Source organism: Aquarana catesbeiana, linkage group LG01, assembly GCF_042186555.1.
Source record: "Aquarana catesbeiana isolate 2022-GZ linkage group LG01, ASM4218655v1, whole genome shotgun sequence".
NCBI classification, from domain to species: domain Eukaryota; kingdom Metazoa; phylum Chordata; class Amphibia; order Anura; family Ranidae; genus Aquarana; species Aquarana catesbeiana.
Genome location: NC_133324.1, coordinates 407,320,349 through 407,337,185, shown reverse-complemented (window position 1 = coordinate 407,337,185; position 16,837 = coordinate 407,320,349). Strand labels below are relative to the sequence as shown.

Below are 16,837 nucleotides of genomic sequence, written 5' to 3'. Positions count from 1 at the left end.
AAACGCGGCATCTAGTTTGGGGTTTTTGTTCCAAACCGCCGCTGGATCTTCATCAAAAGGGAAACGCCTTTTTAAGGCTTTGGGAAAGAAAGGCTTTCTCTCTGGCTCTGCCCACTCTTTCTTAATAGCTTCAGAAATAACAGAGTGTGCTGGGAAATTGCGATTTTTGTGCTCGCTAAGCCCTGCATACATTTTATCATGCAGAGATAACTCCTTTCTTTCCTCCTCCAGACCCAGTGTGGTATAGATTGCTTTTAACAGGCCATCTACCTGTTCTAAAGACAATTTAAATCTTGAAGGTAAATTTTCTCCTTCCTCACCCTCATCAGAATCCTCAGATTGAGAGGGGGAATGTCCCTCTGGGGTAGGAGATGCCTCAGTCTCCATCACCGGGACTATAAGTGAGCCTTGGGAGGACTGTGAGGTAGTAGGCTGACTCAGGGATGGGTTTGCTAGGGAAGAGCGAAATGATTGAATAGTCGCATCCAGTTCCTTTTTAACTGATGCAATCAAGTCGCTGCAAGCGGAAGAAGCTTCTTCTTTAACTAGCAAATCAATACAAGCTTGACATAACGTCTTCTTCCATCCTTCAGGTAGCTTGGATTTACATGAAGGACATTTTCTTTTTGCCACTGGATCAGAGCTCTTGGCCTGCCATGAGACAAAAGAAGAAACCATCCCAGTGAGACAACCTGTCCTATACCCAAGGATGCTCACCACAGGTGCACAGTAAGAGCTAACTGCTTTATGTGCCCAGACAGGCCCCTGCCACCGGGGGGGGGATAGAGAGAGAGAGAGAGACCCCACAGTACAGGGAAGACAGTATACAACTGCACCTTACCTGGGCCTTGCTGGTGCCTGTGCCTGTCCCACTCGCTGCCGCCATCGATTCCATCGAGGAGCGCTTGCTGTGTTTGTGTGGCTAAACGCCGGTTCCGGACTCCAATAGCGCCAGTGCGCCAGACCAGAACCGCTAAATAAGCACCAGCCCCGTTCCTCCCCTTTCCCTCTGCGATTTCCGGCGGAAATGACGCCGCACGCCTGTTCCGTGGGCGCCGCCCCCTCCGGATGCCTCACTTCCGGCGGATGGAGCCCCGCTGCCATCCCCAATATGGCGGCGGTGCAATGAGCAACAGGCGGTGGACCTGAGAAAAAAATATAGTAAACGGCCACCGCCTGTCTTGCCGCCGCCTAGGAGCGATGCCCACGACAGTCGGACTCACCCTGAGCCCATATGAAGAGGGAGAGGGAGCCCAGCCAGCAGCACTTCACCTCAGCTGTGGAATGGGAGGAACAGCTCTCATGAGGTAAAAGGTGTTTGATGAAAAAAAACAGGAAACCTGAGCTCCCAGGACAGCACCTGAGAGCCCTGACTTCCCCACGAAGTGTTCCCTCCGGAGGAAACACAAAAACTGACAATGTGTGGAAAGGAGCCTCCTTTTAAAGTTTGGTGGAAGAGGTGTTTCCTGTTGGCAAGGGGAGGAGTCACTCTCTCAAGTGCTGTCCTGAAAGACGATAAGGGAAAATAGACCTAGATGCATTTTACTGCACACAAACACGATACATACCACGTACAGGGCCAACGTGCACCTTTGCATTTGTGCCTGAGCACAGAGAGACAGGGGTGATTTTTAATTCTTGTATTTTAATTTTTTTTTAGAATTTAAAATTTCTTTGTCAACTTTATTGCTGTAATAGTATCGGCATTGAGGTCCTTAATAATAATATTATACAGGATTTATATAGCACCAACAGTTTATGCAGCGCTTTACAACTTGAGGGTAGACAATACAATATACTTTAATAGAGTAGGAATCAGAATGCCCTGCTCCTTAAGAGCTTACAATCTAAGAGGAAGGGTCAAGAGATAAAGAGGTAATGACTGTGGGGGAAGTGCTGATGGAGAAGATAAATGTACAGTTGTTAGGTAGAGGCTAGATAGGCTTCTCTGAAGAGATGAGTTTTCAGGGATTGTCTGAAAGTGGACAAAGTAGGAGATAGTCAGACATATTGGGGTAGAGCATTCCAGAGTAATTGATCAAGCAATTACTGTTGTATGGTGACAATGCTCTGTCCCTGTCTTTCCATTTACCCCTGTTGTTGCTATAATTTGTGAGGGCTGTTAAGAGACTCCAAGCGATGGTGTCCACACTCACTGAGCAGGCATGTTCCTCCATGGTCACCATTACAAACTGAGAATTTACGTGCAGTAAAAGCTAAAATGGGTACATGTAGAGAGAAGAAGCTTGAGCAGATCAACAGCGCTGAGATGCAAAGAAGAAAAATGGCAACGGTTTAGGATGCATAAACCTTTAGCAGATCAGATTTTATCCAGTGAGAGTTTACATCTACTTTAACTTCAACACAGCCCTTAAAATTTGCTCGCTGCTGTAATTCAGCGCCATGTTCCCTGAAGGCTTCACTGCTGCATAATTCCAGACATGGCCACAGAAAATGACAGCCCATTTATTTAAAACGAGACACGTTCTTCTCGCAGGGTTATGAATGGCGGAGAAGTGACAACGCCATCTTAGAATTCAGAGTTCCTCATCGGCATCCCGATGATGTAGAGAATGTCAAGGTAGAACGTGTGCACAACAGGAAGGACAGAATATTCAGCATTTAAATACAGAAATGTTAATGGTCACATGCAAGTAAAAAAGGTCTTGGTTAAGCATTACTCATACATTAATAAAAACTTGCAGATGGCAATACAATTCAGTTATGGGAGATTAAAGGTTAGCAATTGTATCTCAAGTCCCCTTTATTTTCAGCCTTTTCTCTACAGTCTTTTGTAAGAACATGGAATTTTAATTATGACATTAAATTAAAATAGTTTAACAGTAGCTGTTGTGTTTGCCGATTAGAATATAATCCTGAATAAATAAAACAGAATACATTGCTACTTGGCTTTGCAGCTTGACTGCAGTACTGTTTTGCTGCCTTCAGGATTACAGCACACATGCTGCTACTATAGGGGGGAGGAATTCCTATGCTGAAAAAAGTAGGATGCCTAGGAGCTCATTCACACAGGCAGGAAAAAAAAAAAAAAAGTGTTTAGATGCGCACAGCAGATAGTTTTGTATGCATCTGAATGCAGCACTATAGTAAATCAATGGGGACCATACATACAGCTGCCTCTACATAGGTAAATGTGTGCTGCATATAGATCTGCAGATTTTTTGCATGTAAACGTGAGTACTTTGAGCACATATTTTATGCAGGATCTTATAATTCTGCCAGCAAAAGCCCTTGTTTAATGCAGAAAATATGCATCTAAACGCAGTGGGTTTTTTTGTATGCACGTGTGAACGAGCCCCAACAATAAAGTAGCAATACTGACGTGTTGACACTATGGAAGCCTTGTATATGGCCGCCTTACACATCATGTGTTATTTTAGCAAAGAGAGCTGAAGGAAATATAGCGTTAGTGCTAATGTTTAGAGACACTGCATTACAGAGGAAAAGAAACTGAAGTATATGTAAACCCTAAATCTATTTTTATGCTTGGCATTAGGCCTCGCTGTATACAGTTTTCTCACGCAAATGTTCTTGCAAATCCATTGCAATGTATTTTATCTGAAGATCCTGCCAGCCTAATAGCGCTTTGTTTCTGCCCGATAGCCCTAAGCCCTGCCTGACAATTAGTAGTGTTGTCATCTGGCTGTGTGACCTCATTTAGTTGGCCTTTGGACTGCCTATCTGGTAGACCTCATCAGCCAAAAGGAGTACACAAAGTAGGGCGACAACGCTGCTACTAATTTCGAGACAGTGGTTTACAACTGTCAGCCAGAAAGTGCTGTTAAGACGGCCATAGATGGTGCAATTTTCTTTCCTGCAACCACGAGCTGCAGGAAAGAAAATCTTTTGATTCCCCTATCAACAGTCAGTGGTAATGGGGGAATCCCTCCCGCGAAGCTATTTTGTTCTCCCGGCAGGGGGCGCGGGGAGCTGTCCCTGATAGGAGAACACAGTGGCTGGCGGCTATAGCCACTGGTAATAACCTCTTGCTAAAAATCCAGCAGGCTGGTTGTACCGAACAGATCGACTTGGGAACAATTGATCTAAAGATGATGGAATCTCAGCCGGTCCCTGCTGAACCAGCTGAGATTCGATCCATCTATGACCGGCTTTACCGACAGGATCTCTAGGTAAAAAAAAAAAAAAAACTTTGCAAAACATTATTTTAACCACTTCATGCAAAATGACCTTCCTGTAGGTCAGTACTTTGATGCTAAATACAAGGGTTATGGCAGCAGCTAGATGCCATAACCCCGGTATTTTCTGGAACGTCGCGCGTTTCTCTTTAAGATAAAAGTGGTCTCTGCGGCAGATTTGCCGCAAGATTACTTTTATCGGCGGCGGGAGAGGTGCCCACTTCCCTCCGGTCGTCTCCACCGCTTACTGAACCCCGTGGATGCCTGGCTGCCGACTGAGGGGCAGATGGTTCCTGTTCGGCTCAATGGCATTTTAGTGTAAATATGAGATCTGAGGTCTTTTTGACCCCTGATCTCATATTTAAGAGGACCTGTCATGCTTTTTTTTCCTATTAAGGGATGTTTACATTCATTGTAATAGGAATAAAAGTGACCCAATTTTTTATTTATTTTTTTTTTAAATGTCAAAAAAAATAAGTAAATAAATAAAAATGAAAAGCGCCCCGTTCGACGAGCTTGCACGCAGAAGCGAAGGCATAAGAAAAACGGTGTTCAAACCACACGTGAGGTATCACCGTGATTGTTAGCGCGAGAGCAATAATTATAGCCCTAGACCTCCTCTGTAACCTGTACAAAATTTTTAAACATACATCGCCTATGGGTTTACATACCCTTTAACCACTTCCCGTCCGGCGCACGCCGATGTAAGTCGGCAGAATGGCACGGCTGGGCAAATGGGCGTACCTGTAAGGCCCATTGAATTCCCCGCTGTGCCATCACGTGCGCGCCGGCTGGGAGCTCTGTGAGTCGGGTCGCAGGTCCCGCTGACTTGATCGCCGCAGGGATACTCGTGATCGCCTCACGGAGAGGACGTACAGGGAGATGCTGATGTAAACAAGCATCTCCCTGTTCTACCTAGTGACAGTGTCACTGATCTCTGCTCCCTGTCATGGGAGCAGAGATCAGTGACGTGTCACAGCTAGTCCATCCCCCCTACAGTTAGAAAACACTCCCTAGTACTGACTTAACCCCTCCCCGTCCCCTAGTGGTTAACCCTTTCACTGCCACTGTCATTTACACAGGAATCGCTGATGGCCGCCATTACTAGTAAGAAAAAATAAAAATAAAAAATGCCATAAAACTATCCCCTATTTTGTAAACGCTATAACTTTTGCGCAAACCAAAACGCTTATTGCGATTTTTTTTTTTACCAAAAGTATGTAAAAGAATATGTATCGGCCTGAACTGAGGAAAAAAAGTTTTTTTAATCATTTTTTGGGGATATTTATTATAGCAAAAAGTAAAAAATAATGCGTTTTTTTTTTCAAAATTGTCGCTATTTTTTTGTTTATAGCGCAAAAAATAAAAACCGCAGGAGATGATCAAATACCACCAAAAGAAAGCTCTATTTGCGGGAAAAAAGGACGTCAATTTTGTTTGGGAGCCACGTCGCACGACCGCGCAATTTTGCGTTAAAGCGACGCAGTGCTGAATCGCAAAAAGTGCTCTGGTCAGGAAGGGGGTAAATTCTTCCGGGGCTGAAGTGGTTAAATTAAAGGTCCTGGCAACTGGCCCTGTATAATGTAGTAAAAAACCTGTATAGTACAGTATGTGTCATTTAATCTGGGGTCCCTTAAAACTGAGGCAATTTCTCACTCACACCTGAGATTTTTGTCATGCGATTCCCAAAGTGCAACAAGATGAAGAATCCCATTATTCCCAATGGGTCTGTTTACATATGAGCATTGTGTCCCTTTGTCCTCTGTTGCATGAAGCTCGAAAATCTATGGGGCATAATTGAGCATTTTGGACCAATTGACTTTAAAGCGGAACGTCAGTCATTTTTTCAGCTTTACATCTATTAAATCTTCTGCCTTTGTTGTTTTAACTTTGAATACTAAAACTTTTTTCTGCCAGTAAATATCTTATACAGCCCACTTCCTGTTTGTCCGGTAAAAAGCCTAGACTTATGACATCATGCACAGCTTGCTCTTTCACTCGCCTGAGAGTTTGACAGGAAGGGGGAGGGGGGGGGGATGAGACATAAGAGGGCCAATGAGAGCTGTGGAGCCTGCGCGTGTGTGTGTGTGTGTGTGTGTGTGTGTAACTCCAGGAAGTGAACAGGCAGCAGCTTCAGCTAACCACATTTAAAATGGTTGCAGTCAGACTTAGTGGAGGGAGATTTCTGCAGCATATTTGGCAAGTACAGTATATATAAAATAATATGCAAAGTGGTTGGAGGGAAGCTTCAGAATGGCAAAGATGTTTTTAATACAAATTATGTGAGCAGACTGCAGTTCATCTTTAAAGTGGTTGTGAACGTTAGACATGAATTATGAACATAGCACATCCCTCTATAGTGTGTACTGGTCTCATTTCAGAGCACTAAGGGGGTTATTTACTAAAGGCAAATCCACTGTGCACTACAAGTGCAGTTGCTGTAGATCTGAGAAGACATGCAAGGAAAATTAAAAAAAAAAAAACAAACAAAAAAAAAAAAAAAAAAAAAAAAAAAAAACAGCATTTTTGCTTGCATATGATTGGATGATAGAAATTAGCAGATCTTCCCTTCAGATCTACAGTGACTGCACCTCCAAACTGCACTTGCAGTGCAGAGTGGATTTGCCTTTAGTAAATCAACCCCAGACCCCATACAGACCATTTATTAAAAGTATTAAACACTCACATGAAAGGTATCAAAAAAACAGCGCTGTGAAGAAGTGGCGACAGTGAGGTCCTACCCCACTGTCGCCACTTCTTCACAGCGCTGTTTTTTTTATACCTTTCATGTGAGTGTTTATTACTTTTAATAAATCTCTATTTAAACGGATTTACACTATTTGGCCATTCCTTCTCTCCATTTGTTGCTGTTTTTGCTGACTCCACCGTTGATCTGAGGAATACGATCTTTGGGAGCTGCACCCCATACCTTTGGGCCTGATCACGTTCGAGGAACGTAGCCACGTGGAAGCCACTCCAACTTTGCCCTCCCAGGCCAACTGCAGTCCAGCACCACCTGAGCTTAATTGACTCCACCTGGCGTATGCCTTGTTGGGTCCACCTAGTCCGGTAAGCCTTTTCACTTTCATTGGTGGTGTGTGGGCTCCCCCTACAGATGGTTTACACCCTTGTTGAGATCCGTTTCAGAGGACTTTTTATCTTTTCTCCAAGGATGTCCCTTTGAGTACACGAACTTGGAACTGTCAGTCTATAGACTCCATCTTCAGACCCCTTCTCTTAGCGCTACACTTATTTTGTTTTTTGATATTGTCTACACTTGCTGGTTGGGTTAGCTGCTGTTTGTATTCCACTTTTTGGTAGCGCAGAATTATTGTGTACATATAGGATTTGTTATATCCCTGTGCATCATCTGAGGCCAGTCACTGTATATGTAAGGGTTTACAAACCACTTTAATTGGAGTTCCTTAAACAATACTTGGAAGGAAAAAAAAAAAATGTATGCCAATGTGTTTTTTCTCCAGGCGATTCCATTTAAAAGTCTATGGTGCTAAAAACGCATAATGAATGTTCCTGTACTAAAAGCTGCTGGTACAAAAAGGCAAAAAAAAAAAAAAAAAAAAATATATAATAATAATAATAATAATACACAATTTTATTTGTTATGCAGTTTTTGTAACGATGACTAACTATGGGGGTATACTATGATTACATTCCCAGTGCCCTAAACAAGAATTTATAATGATTATTAAAGCATGTCCACATAACAGAGAGGCAAATAAAATGACAACTACTACTTCCCGTGCATCGGATGAAAGTTTGAGGAACCAAACAGAGCAGTATTGTGATCACAGAACCAAAACATGCTGTAATGCGAGGGGGCGGGAAGCCATACTACGCCAGATGCCTTTCATGAATTGTGCAGACCGCAACACACGAGAAAAACAAAATAGACTGCAGATAAAAAAGAAGCACAGGAAAAAACGTCCAGGATCAATTTCTCCACAGAAACAATCACGTCCTCTCAGACCAATCAGATACTCATAATAAACATTCCAAAAAAATAAATCCAGTCAACTGCCAGGCTTCAGTTAAATCACCATGTGATCTTTAATACTCAAACCAAAAGGAAAGACATTCAGAAAACAGACAAAAAAAAAAAAAGGGAAATGGCCAATTTACACTTTATTTACCAAACAGAATGGGACAGATTTATGACATATATAAGCAATGTTTACATAGAAAATAGGAGTTTTACGCTGCATGGTTTATAGAAGATAAAAAGGATAGAAGTGGTTATAGGCCTTTTGTTGTCGTTTAGGCCTCGTTCTCATGAGCTTTAAAAACTGAGCACATGGTATGCGTTTCTAAGGCCTTATTCACACGGACACCATCAGCCCTGCACTTATATGTGCTCAGAGGACATTTCTAAAAGCAAGTAATGATTTTACAATGGAGCTGATGGACACGGTTTATTTAGGTACGGTCAGTTTAGGCCTCATGTACACTGCTGCTGGTAAAACAGACGTTTAGAAGTAGTTGGGTGTTTTTTTTAGCTGTCCCTGAACTCTCCTCTGTTATCTTATCAGTACATGTAAACAGGGTCGTTTATAGTCGTTTCTAGGCAGTTGAGTTTAGAAGCCTTTTTTGGCACGCAAAAAAAAAAAAATGGGTTCAGACGGATGTTCAGAGGCATCTGAAGTGCCAAATGCCTGTAACAGCTTGTAAACTCCGCTAAACGTGGTAACTTGCGTTTTAGCAGCATTTTGTTTACAGTCGTTTTTCATTTTAACAAAAAAAAAAAAAATGTTTTTTTTGTTTTACAAACGCTTCTAGACACAAACATGGCTAAACTGAAGTTTTTAGACGCCGGTTTCTAGCTGTCAAGTTAAATTGTTTAGGAGAGGTTGAACAACGTTTCGTATACATGAAGCCTTAGATGCATTTGGAATTCTGTGCACTCAGGATCCAATTAGAAATTCGAAACACGTCAAGTGGCTGAACCCACTAGAAGCAGGGAAAAAAAAAAAAAAAAAAAAGAAGGAAGATCTAGGAGACAAAAAGTTATTTATATATTCCAGATACCAGATAAGGCACCTATCAATGCCATTTACAGCTGTTAAAACATGGAGATGGGAGGTGTGCACCCATCAGCTTTAGCATTGATTTGCATTGTGGTGCTGCAAAAACACAGCTGAATGCAGAGTTCAGCAGGTGTTGATGCTTTGCTACTGCCTCCATTCACTTCTACAACATGCCATATATGCACCTAAGGCATTTGTAGTGTGTTTAAAGGAAAAGTACAGCGATAGCTCGTTCTGTGGATCACAGGAGTGCAGGCTGAAGCCTGCTGTTGGCTGACGTCACAGACATGCTGAGAGCCTGAGCCACCCGCTCCCACCCCCTCCACAGCCCAGACCCCCAGCGAGTGAGGGGGTGGGGAGAAGAGAGTGGTGACTGAGTCACCAGCTCTCTGCTCAGGTGGTGTTTGGTCCCTCGTTTCTCAGTCTTATAGCCAGCAGGGGACAGATGCTGCATCCACCTAGGCAAGTAGGATTCTGAACACTAGGGTTGCACCAATACTAGTATTGGTGCCAATACCAAGTACTTGCACAAGTATCGGTACTCGTGTAAATGCACCGATACCTGAAACCAATACTTTCAGGCTTGGTTCTTTGAGCGGTCAGTGGGGATGAACAAATGTTCCTCTGTTTAACCCCTTAATTTACTCTAATCAGCCTTAATTAACTCCCTATTCTCCATTATTATTTTCCTGCTTTTTTTTTCCCTTTTGTTCACGTCTATTTTATAAAATGATAAACAATTAAAACTTTTTTTTTGTTTGCTTTGTTAGTGAATATTTTCACACATATATATTAACATATATTTACACATTTCACATTAAAAAAGCGCAAAATTCAAACAACTATTTATTTCATTTGTAAATGACTTTTCAATGCTTTGTGCCATTGCTGACAGCTAAAGTGTAAACAAAACAGTTGCGGTAGGTATTGGTAACTGGTATCGGCTAGTACTTAAAAAAAAAAAAAAAATGGTAATGTGCATCCCTACTGAACACCCATACTTCTCTTTTACGGCATAGTTGCAAAGTGTCAGAAGTGCTCATTTGCCATTTTAGCACTGTGCAAAAAACTCAGGGCATTTGAAGAGCATCATCTAACACCACTGTGCCCACACTGCAAGGGTTAATTTCTTGTCTATGTCTAGAGCAGTGGTCTACAAACTGCGGCCCGGGGGTCTGGATGTGGCCCTTTGCTTGCCTTTATCTGGCCTTCAGGGCACTACTCCACCAACTGGAACCAATGATGGCGCACCATTCCCCCCTACTAACACCATCAATGGGGTACTATTCTCTACTCATTGATATCAACAATGGGGCACTATTCCTCCCATTACAACTAATGATGTGGCACTAATGCCACCGCAATTTTTTTACTCCCAGTGGCCATAGTCTGTCCTTCAGCCCCCCTAAAGCCTGAAGCACAGTAAACTGGCTCTTTGCTTAGAAAGTTTGTAGACCCCTGGTCTAGAGGAACAATAAAAGTTGATATACATACCCGATTCACCACAGCTAGACCAGTCCTTGCACTGTCTGCACTCCCACGCTCCACCAATCTAGGATTCTGACATCAGGACCAAAGTAGGATTCATAGCCCCGCAGTAGTTGTAAGAATGCTAATGTAAGTCCACTACTGGAGCACGGTGGGGCTGCCAGCCTGGGGAGTGAACGATTAAGTAAAACGGTTTCTCCTTTCCCCTAGACAAAATGAGCATAGCCCCATTACAAAAGGTATATTTACTTTTATGCCAGGAATTGGGCTTTAATGCTTAAAGGCGGCTTTAAAATTCAGTGTCTGTGTGAACTTAACTTAAAGGCTAAGTTCACTTTTTTATTTTCCAATCAGTTTCTTCTACGTACCAATATACCATTAATCTGTTGCCAAAAAAAAAATGGGAGGTCTCTGAATTTTAGAACAAGGACTTAGCTTAGCCCCTGAGGAGTATTATAGAACATTTCATGACTTTCTGGTATATAGATTTGGGACATAAACACTACACAGGAAGAAGTTCACCAGCTGATCTCATTGGCACACACACACCCTGCACCCATCAAGTATCTTTACATAGCATCACCAGCATCCCTCCAGGCATGCATTTGCCTGGCTTGTCAATGTAGGCTGCCACAGCTGTTATATTTGCATGGCATCTCCAGCGTCCCTGCAGACTGGTCCGGGCCGCATGCTAAACTCTCTGGGACCGTATGTGGCCCGTGGGCTGGACACCCTTGGTGTAGTGCAAGGCCCACTTAATTGAACACAGAGTGAATTGATTTATAGGTGGGTTCTTCTATTCCCTGGTTTTGGTAAATCAACATAGTTGATGGGTGCGGGGTATGTGTGCTGAGGTCAGCTGGTGAACTGCTTCCTGTATCTAACCGTTTTCATGTCCCAAGTCTACATACCAAGAGGTCATGAACTTTTCTATGGAACACACCAGGGGTCAAGGTAAGGCACGGTTCTAAAAATCAAAGAAAACTTTTTTCTGCAACAGAGGTACATTTAAAGTGTTACTAAAAAGTCCATTTTTGTTTCCATTAAAAAGGTGTTATACCTACCTGTGTGGCATTGTGGTATTGCACAGAGCAACCCCAATCCTCCGCTTCATGGGTCCCCCAGCAGCGATCCTGGCTCCTCCCCATCTTCACGTATCCCCATAGCAAGCCGTTTGCTATGGAGGCACACAGTGTCTGCACGCTCCCGAGCTGTGTGTCCAAGGAGCCGGGTTCCATAGATTTACAAAGCGGGACTTAGCCCGTCCCCACTTCCTCCTCACTTCATTTGATTGATTGCTGTGTGAAGAGGAAGAGAGGAGAGGAGAGGAGAGAAGAGATGCAGCCGTGCACAGCACTAGATCTATTCACCCCTCTCTAACCCCTTCACACAGGGAAGGGGGGAGCAGAGAAATAGAAAACTTTTTTTTTAGCTTACTGCAAGGAATACATTAAAGTGGGGTTCCCATTAAAAAAAACACTAAAAAGTCAGCAGCTACAAATAATGCAGCTGCTGACTTTTAATCAGACACTTACCTGTCCCAGGGTCCAGCGATGCGGGGGATCCAAGCCCTGCTTGCCCCCCCCTCCGCTCAGCGGCGCCGCCATTTTAACTGTGGGCACCCGGCTGTGGCTTCACAGCCGGGCACCCACTGCACATGCGTGAGCCGCACGCTGTTACTGGCCCCGGTCATGTGTCCCAGATGATTGACAAGAGGGAGGGTGGAGAGGCGATCTCCCTTCCTGCGCCGAGGGAAGTGACATCAGGAGCCCAGGCACCGGAGGCAGACTACGAAGGACCCCCTAGCACAGTGGTTCTCAACTCCTGTCCTCAGGACCCACTAACAGGCCAGGTTTGCAAGATAACTGACATCACAGGTGATACCATTTGCCTGCAGTATTTGATTGCAGTATTCTAGTCTGCATCTCCCCGAAGTAATACTAAAATCTGGCCTGTTAGCGGGTGCTGAGGACAGGAGTTGAGAACCACTACCGTAGCAATAGGCATTTAGAGGTGAGTAAAAAATTTGGAGAATTTTTTTTTTTTTTTTTTTAGGGCGGAACTCCACTTTAAGGTAAACACATTTTTAGCTTTAGTATCACTTTAATGGTATACTGGCACATAGGGTAGCTGGAATAAAAAAAAAAAACCCACACACAACAAACATATTATACTTACCTGCTCTGCGCAATAGTTTTGCCTATTCAGCCCTGATCCTCTTCTCGTGTCCCCACTTGCTGTGGGAGCACTGGTGCACGCTTACTCCTGAGCCCTGCTCTATGCATCCACAAGACACAGAGCCGCGCCAGGAGTAAGGATGAGCTCAGGCGTGTTCGCAAGCCGCATGTGCAGAGCCTGCCAGGAAGTCGGCACTGCGCTGATCACAGGCAAATGTCACTGCTTGTGATTAGTGCAGCCCCGTGCCAACTTCCTGGTGGGCTCTGCATGTGCGGCTTGCGAACACGCCTGAGCTCATGCTTAGCTAGGAAGATGGCGATGGAAGGCACTGCTGTAGGCGGGGCCCATGTGAACTCTGTCTTTCAGAACGCATTGTTCATTAAGGAGAGCCACATGGTGGGGGGGTGGGAAGCCACAGCTTAGTGGCTTTTGGAGCTTGTGGACAAATTCCTGCATACTAATTTAATCACACTGCGAACAATGCTAACAGGACAACATGTCGAACAGGATCCTTAATTGCACATAGCGCTTTCCAGCGGGCACTTGAGAAACTCAGAGGCGGATTGCACTTCATAAATTTGACAGCAGCTAAACAAATCCTGCTCCAAACACAAAACATAAGTCTGTAGTGTGATTGACAAAACAACAACAGCGGCGGCGCACGGCAAGCTATTGCCGCGACACTAGAACAGACACATGCTGAATGGTTGCTAAGGGTTACAGTCATGTGCCTTGCTGCTCTTATTAAAAAAAAAAAAAAAAAATAAAATAAATTAAATAAAAAAAAAAAAAGACCACTCTCTATATAAGCTAAATATCCCCAATCAAAAAAACTAGCAAAACCTGAAAATGCGGCAGGCAAAGTTGCCGGAAATTTAATCGGCTCACCGTCTAAAGTGAGGCTATTTCCATGCTACGCTCTCTTCCAGCTCTCTTTGTACTAGGCAGTGGCGTGAACCGACAACCTTGAACACCGTTTGCAAGCCTAAACTGCGTGAACGGATCGTTTAAAAAAAAAAAAAAACACTGGCGCATCCGATGAAAACAACTCGTCGGCGTTACATTCGCCTACCAAATACTTCTTCACGTATCAGAGCTTTTTTTTTTTTTTTTTCAGGCTCAACCGAGAGCACGACAGGCCTCTCCGCCAGCAAAGTACTTGCGTGTCTGCATGCCAAGTTACGTCTTCTAGGCCTTTCCAGAAAGGAAGTAGAACAGTAGATGTCTAGCACACATCAAATGGGGCTCACGCTTGTTATTGAATCTTCTTTTTTTTTTTTCCCCAGGCAGGAACGACCGACCGTTCATTTAAGAGGGCAGAACAAACGACATTTTATTCCGCAGATAAGATTAAACCGCAGGATGATTTCTCTAGGAAAGACGTTTAACGATCGGGGAGCATAAACAATGCGGGAGGGGGGGGGTTAAAGAAGATCTTGTTAAAAGTAATGCTCTTGTATTTGTAGTGTCTCCCCTTTTTGTACAGCGCTATGGTATAGATTGGCGCTATAGAAATGATGTGTACGTAAAAAAAAAAAAAAAAAAAAAAAAAGCATGTGCTTGTCTGATTAATAAAAAAAAGGGGGGCATGGTTTTGTGTTTATTGTAGAAGGGATGATCTGAGATGTGTGCAGCATTGGTAGGTGGCCTGGCTGTCATGCAGTGTAGGAATGCACAACACCGGTGTCAGTGCCTCCAGGGCATGTCTCCTGCACATTACCTGCTTGCCCCGGTAGAAGAGCCTCTGTCTGTCCGGGCTGACGTTAAAACTCTCCTCGATCTTTAACCGGAGGCTCTCGATCTTGGTAAGCCGAGACAGGTCATCAATCGTGCGGGTCTCCGTGCCGTCTATGGTCCTCACCTGGATCCACATCGTTGCAGATCGGACGATCGGATAACACGAACGATCACCTGCTTTACCGTCTTAGGGCATCCAATGACAGCCGCCCCCCAGCAAGCAAAACAAAGACAGCCTGACGATCGGGAGTGCAGGCTGCGCCGATGCTTCGCTGACGACGTTGTTGTTGTTATTGTCTAGCCGTGTACGCGCCGGGTAGCCATGTCTGTGCAGCCCTGGGAGTGTTTACTAGGAGCTGCCGCTCTCACATGGGGGGTCACGGCGCCAAGCGAAAATCTCGCGAAATCACTCCGGGGCTGTCCCTCGTGACACACGAGACTCGGCCCCGCCCACCTCTCCGGTGCATGCTTCCTCTTCTCCCACAGCAGCATGGAGGGGGGCATGGGTCACGTGTGTGCTCTCCCCTCCCTTCCTGTACTCCACACGTGTCCTCTGTGCAATTGTCTTTCCATTCATTCCTTAGTACAAAGCAGGGGAGGGAGTGGTCCTATGTTTTGTTTTTTTCTTAGGTTTGGTTGCTTTTGGTGGGGGGGGCGCGCAAGTTGGCATGGTTTTTCGCACAGGCAGCGATAAAAAACAGGCGGTGGGTTTACCGCCACCCCAGTCGCTCACCTAAGGGTCGAATCACAACTGTTTGCAGGGGCAGCCATTCGAGTTAATAGGGCCAAACCACAATCGTGAGCAGGGCCGTCTTTAACCGCTTCAGCCCCTTCCTGACCAGAGCACTTTTTGCAATTCGGCGCTGCGTCACTTTAGCTGACAACTGCGTGGTCGTGGGACGTTGCACCCAAACTAAATTGGCGTCCTTTTTTCCCCCCACATATAGAGGTTTCTTTTGGCGGTATTTGATCACCTCAGCGGTTTTTATTTTTTGAGCTATAAACAAAAAAAGGGACAATTTTTACAAAGAAAAGCAATATTTTTTACTTTTTGCTATAATAAATATCCCCCAAAAATATATAAAGAAATGTTTTTTTCCTCAGTTTAGGCTGATATGTATTCTACATATTTTTGGTAGAAAAAATCGCAATAAGTGTATATTGATTGGTTTTGCACAAAAGTTATATTGTCTACAAAATAGGGGATAGTTTTATGGCATTTTTATTATGATTTTTTTTATTAGCAATGGCAGCGATCTGTGATTTTTATCGTGACTGCGACATTATGGCGGACACATCGGACACTTTTGACACATTTTTGGGACCATTATCATTTATACAGCGATTGGTGCTATAAAAATGCACTGATTACTGTGTAAATGACACTGGCAGGGAGGGGGTTAAACACTAGGGGGCGATCAAGGGGTTAAGTGTGTCCTAGGGAGTGATTCTAACTGTGGGGAGATGGGCTACCACTCACATGACAGCGATCACTGCTCCCGATGACAGGGAGCTGTGATCTCTGTCATGTCACTAGGCAGAACGGGGAAATGCTTTGTTTACATAGGCACTTCCCCGTTCTGCGGCTCCGGTGACACAATCACTGGGAGACCGGCAGACATCGGATCCCGGGGGCACGGTCACGCTGTATGCGGCGGGCGCACGTGCCCGCTAACCCCGCCAAGTAAAGGTACGCCCATTTGCCCACCGCTGCCATTGTGCCGACGTATATCGGCGTGCAGCGGTCGGCAAGTGGTTAAAGCTCGTTTGGCTGTACTTCTCCTGTGGATCACAGGAGTGCAGTTCGTTCTACACGCCTGTGACCTGTTTTCAGCAGACAGCGTCACAGAAGACAAGAACGCAACAATAAGTCTGGATCTGCCCACATGCCTGGACCGCCACCTGGCTCAGCCTCTCACAGAGCCACTGAGAGCTTGAACCGGCCACTCCCACCTCCTCCACAGCCCAGCGATCCAGTGAGTGAGGAGGAGCAGATCAGAGAGCTGTCACCAGCTCTCTGCTCAGGGAGCTCTGAGAACCCAGCGATCGGCGGTGTTTAATTGCTCAGTTCTCACCGTTAGAGCCAATGAGGGACAGATGCAGCATCCACCTTGGTAAGTATGATTTGAGAAAAACATTCCCATACTTCTGCTTATTGATTGGACCCCGGGCAAACACTTTCTTGGACTCTACCCATGCAATTCTGTTCTCAACCCCAGCATCCAAAAAAACCAT

General features: G+C 44.6%; 1 protein-coding gene across 1 annotated transcript in view; it reads right to left on the bottom strand.

Moving 5' to 3' along the window:
• The window catches only part of UHRF2 (ubiquitin like with PHD and ring finger domains 2), a 152,890-nt gene extending 137,776 nt beyond the window's left edge, over positions 1 to 15,114 (bottom strand). The window contains exon 1 of the mRNA XM_073635195.1: positions 14,586 to 15,114. Coding sequence (XP_073491296.1) covers positions 14,586 to 14,738 — 153 coding nt within the window. The 5' untranslated portion in view covers positions 14,739 to 15,114. The remainder of the gene's footprint in view (positions 1 to 14,585) is intronic.
• Positions 15,115 to 16,837: the final 1,723 nt, after the last annotated feature.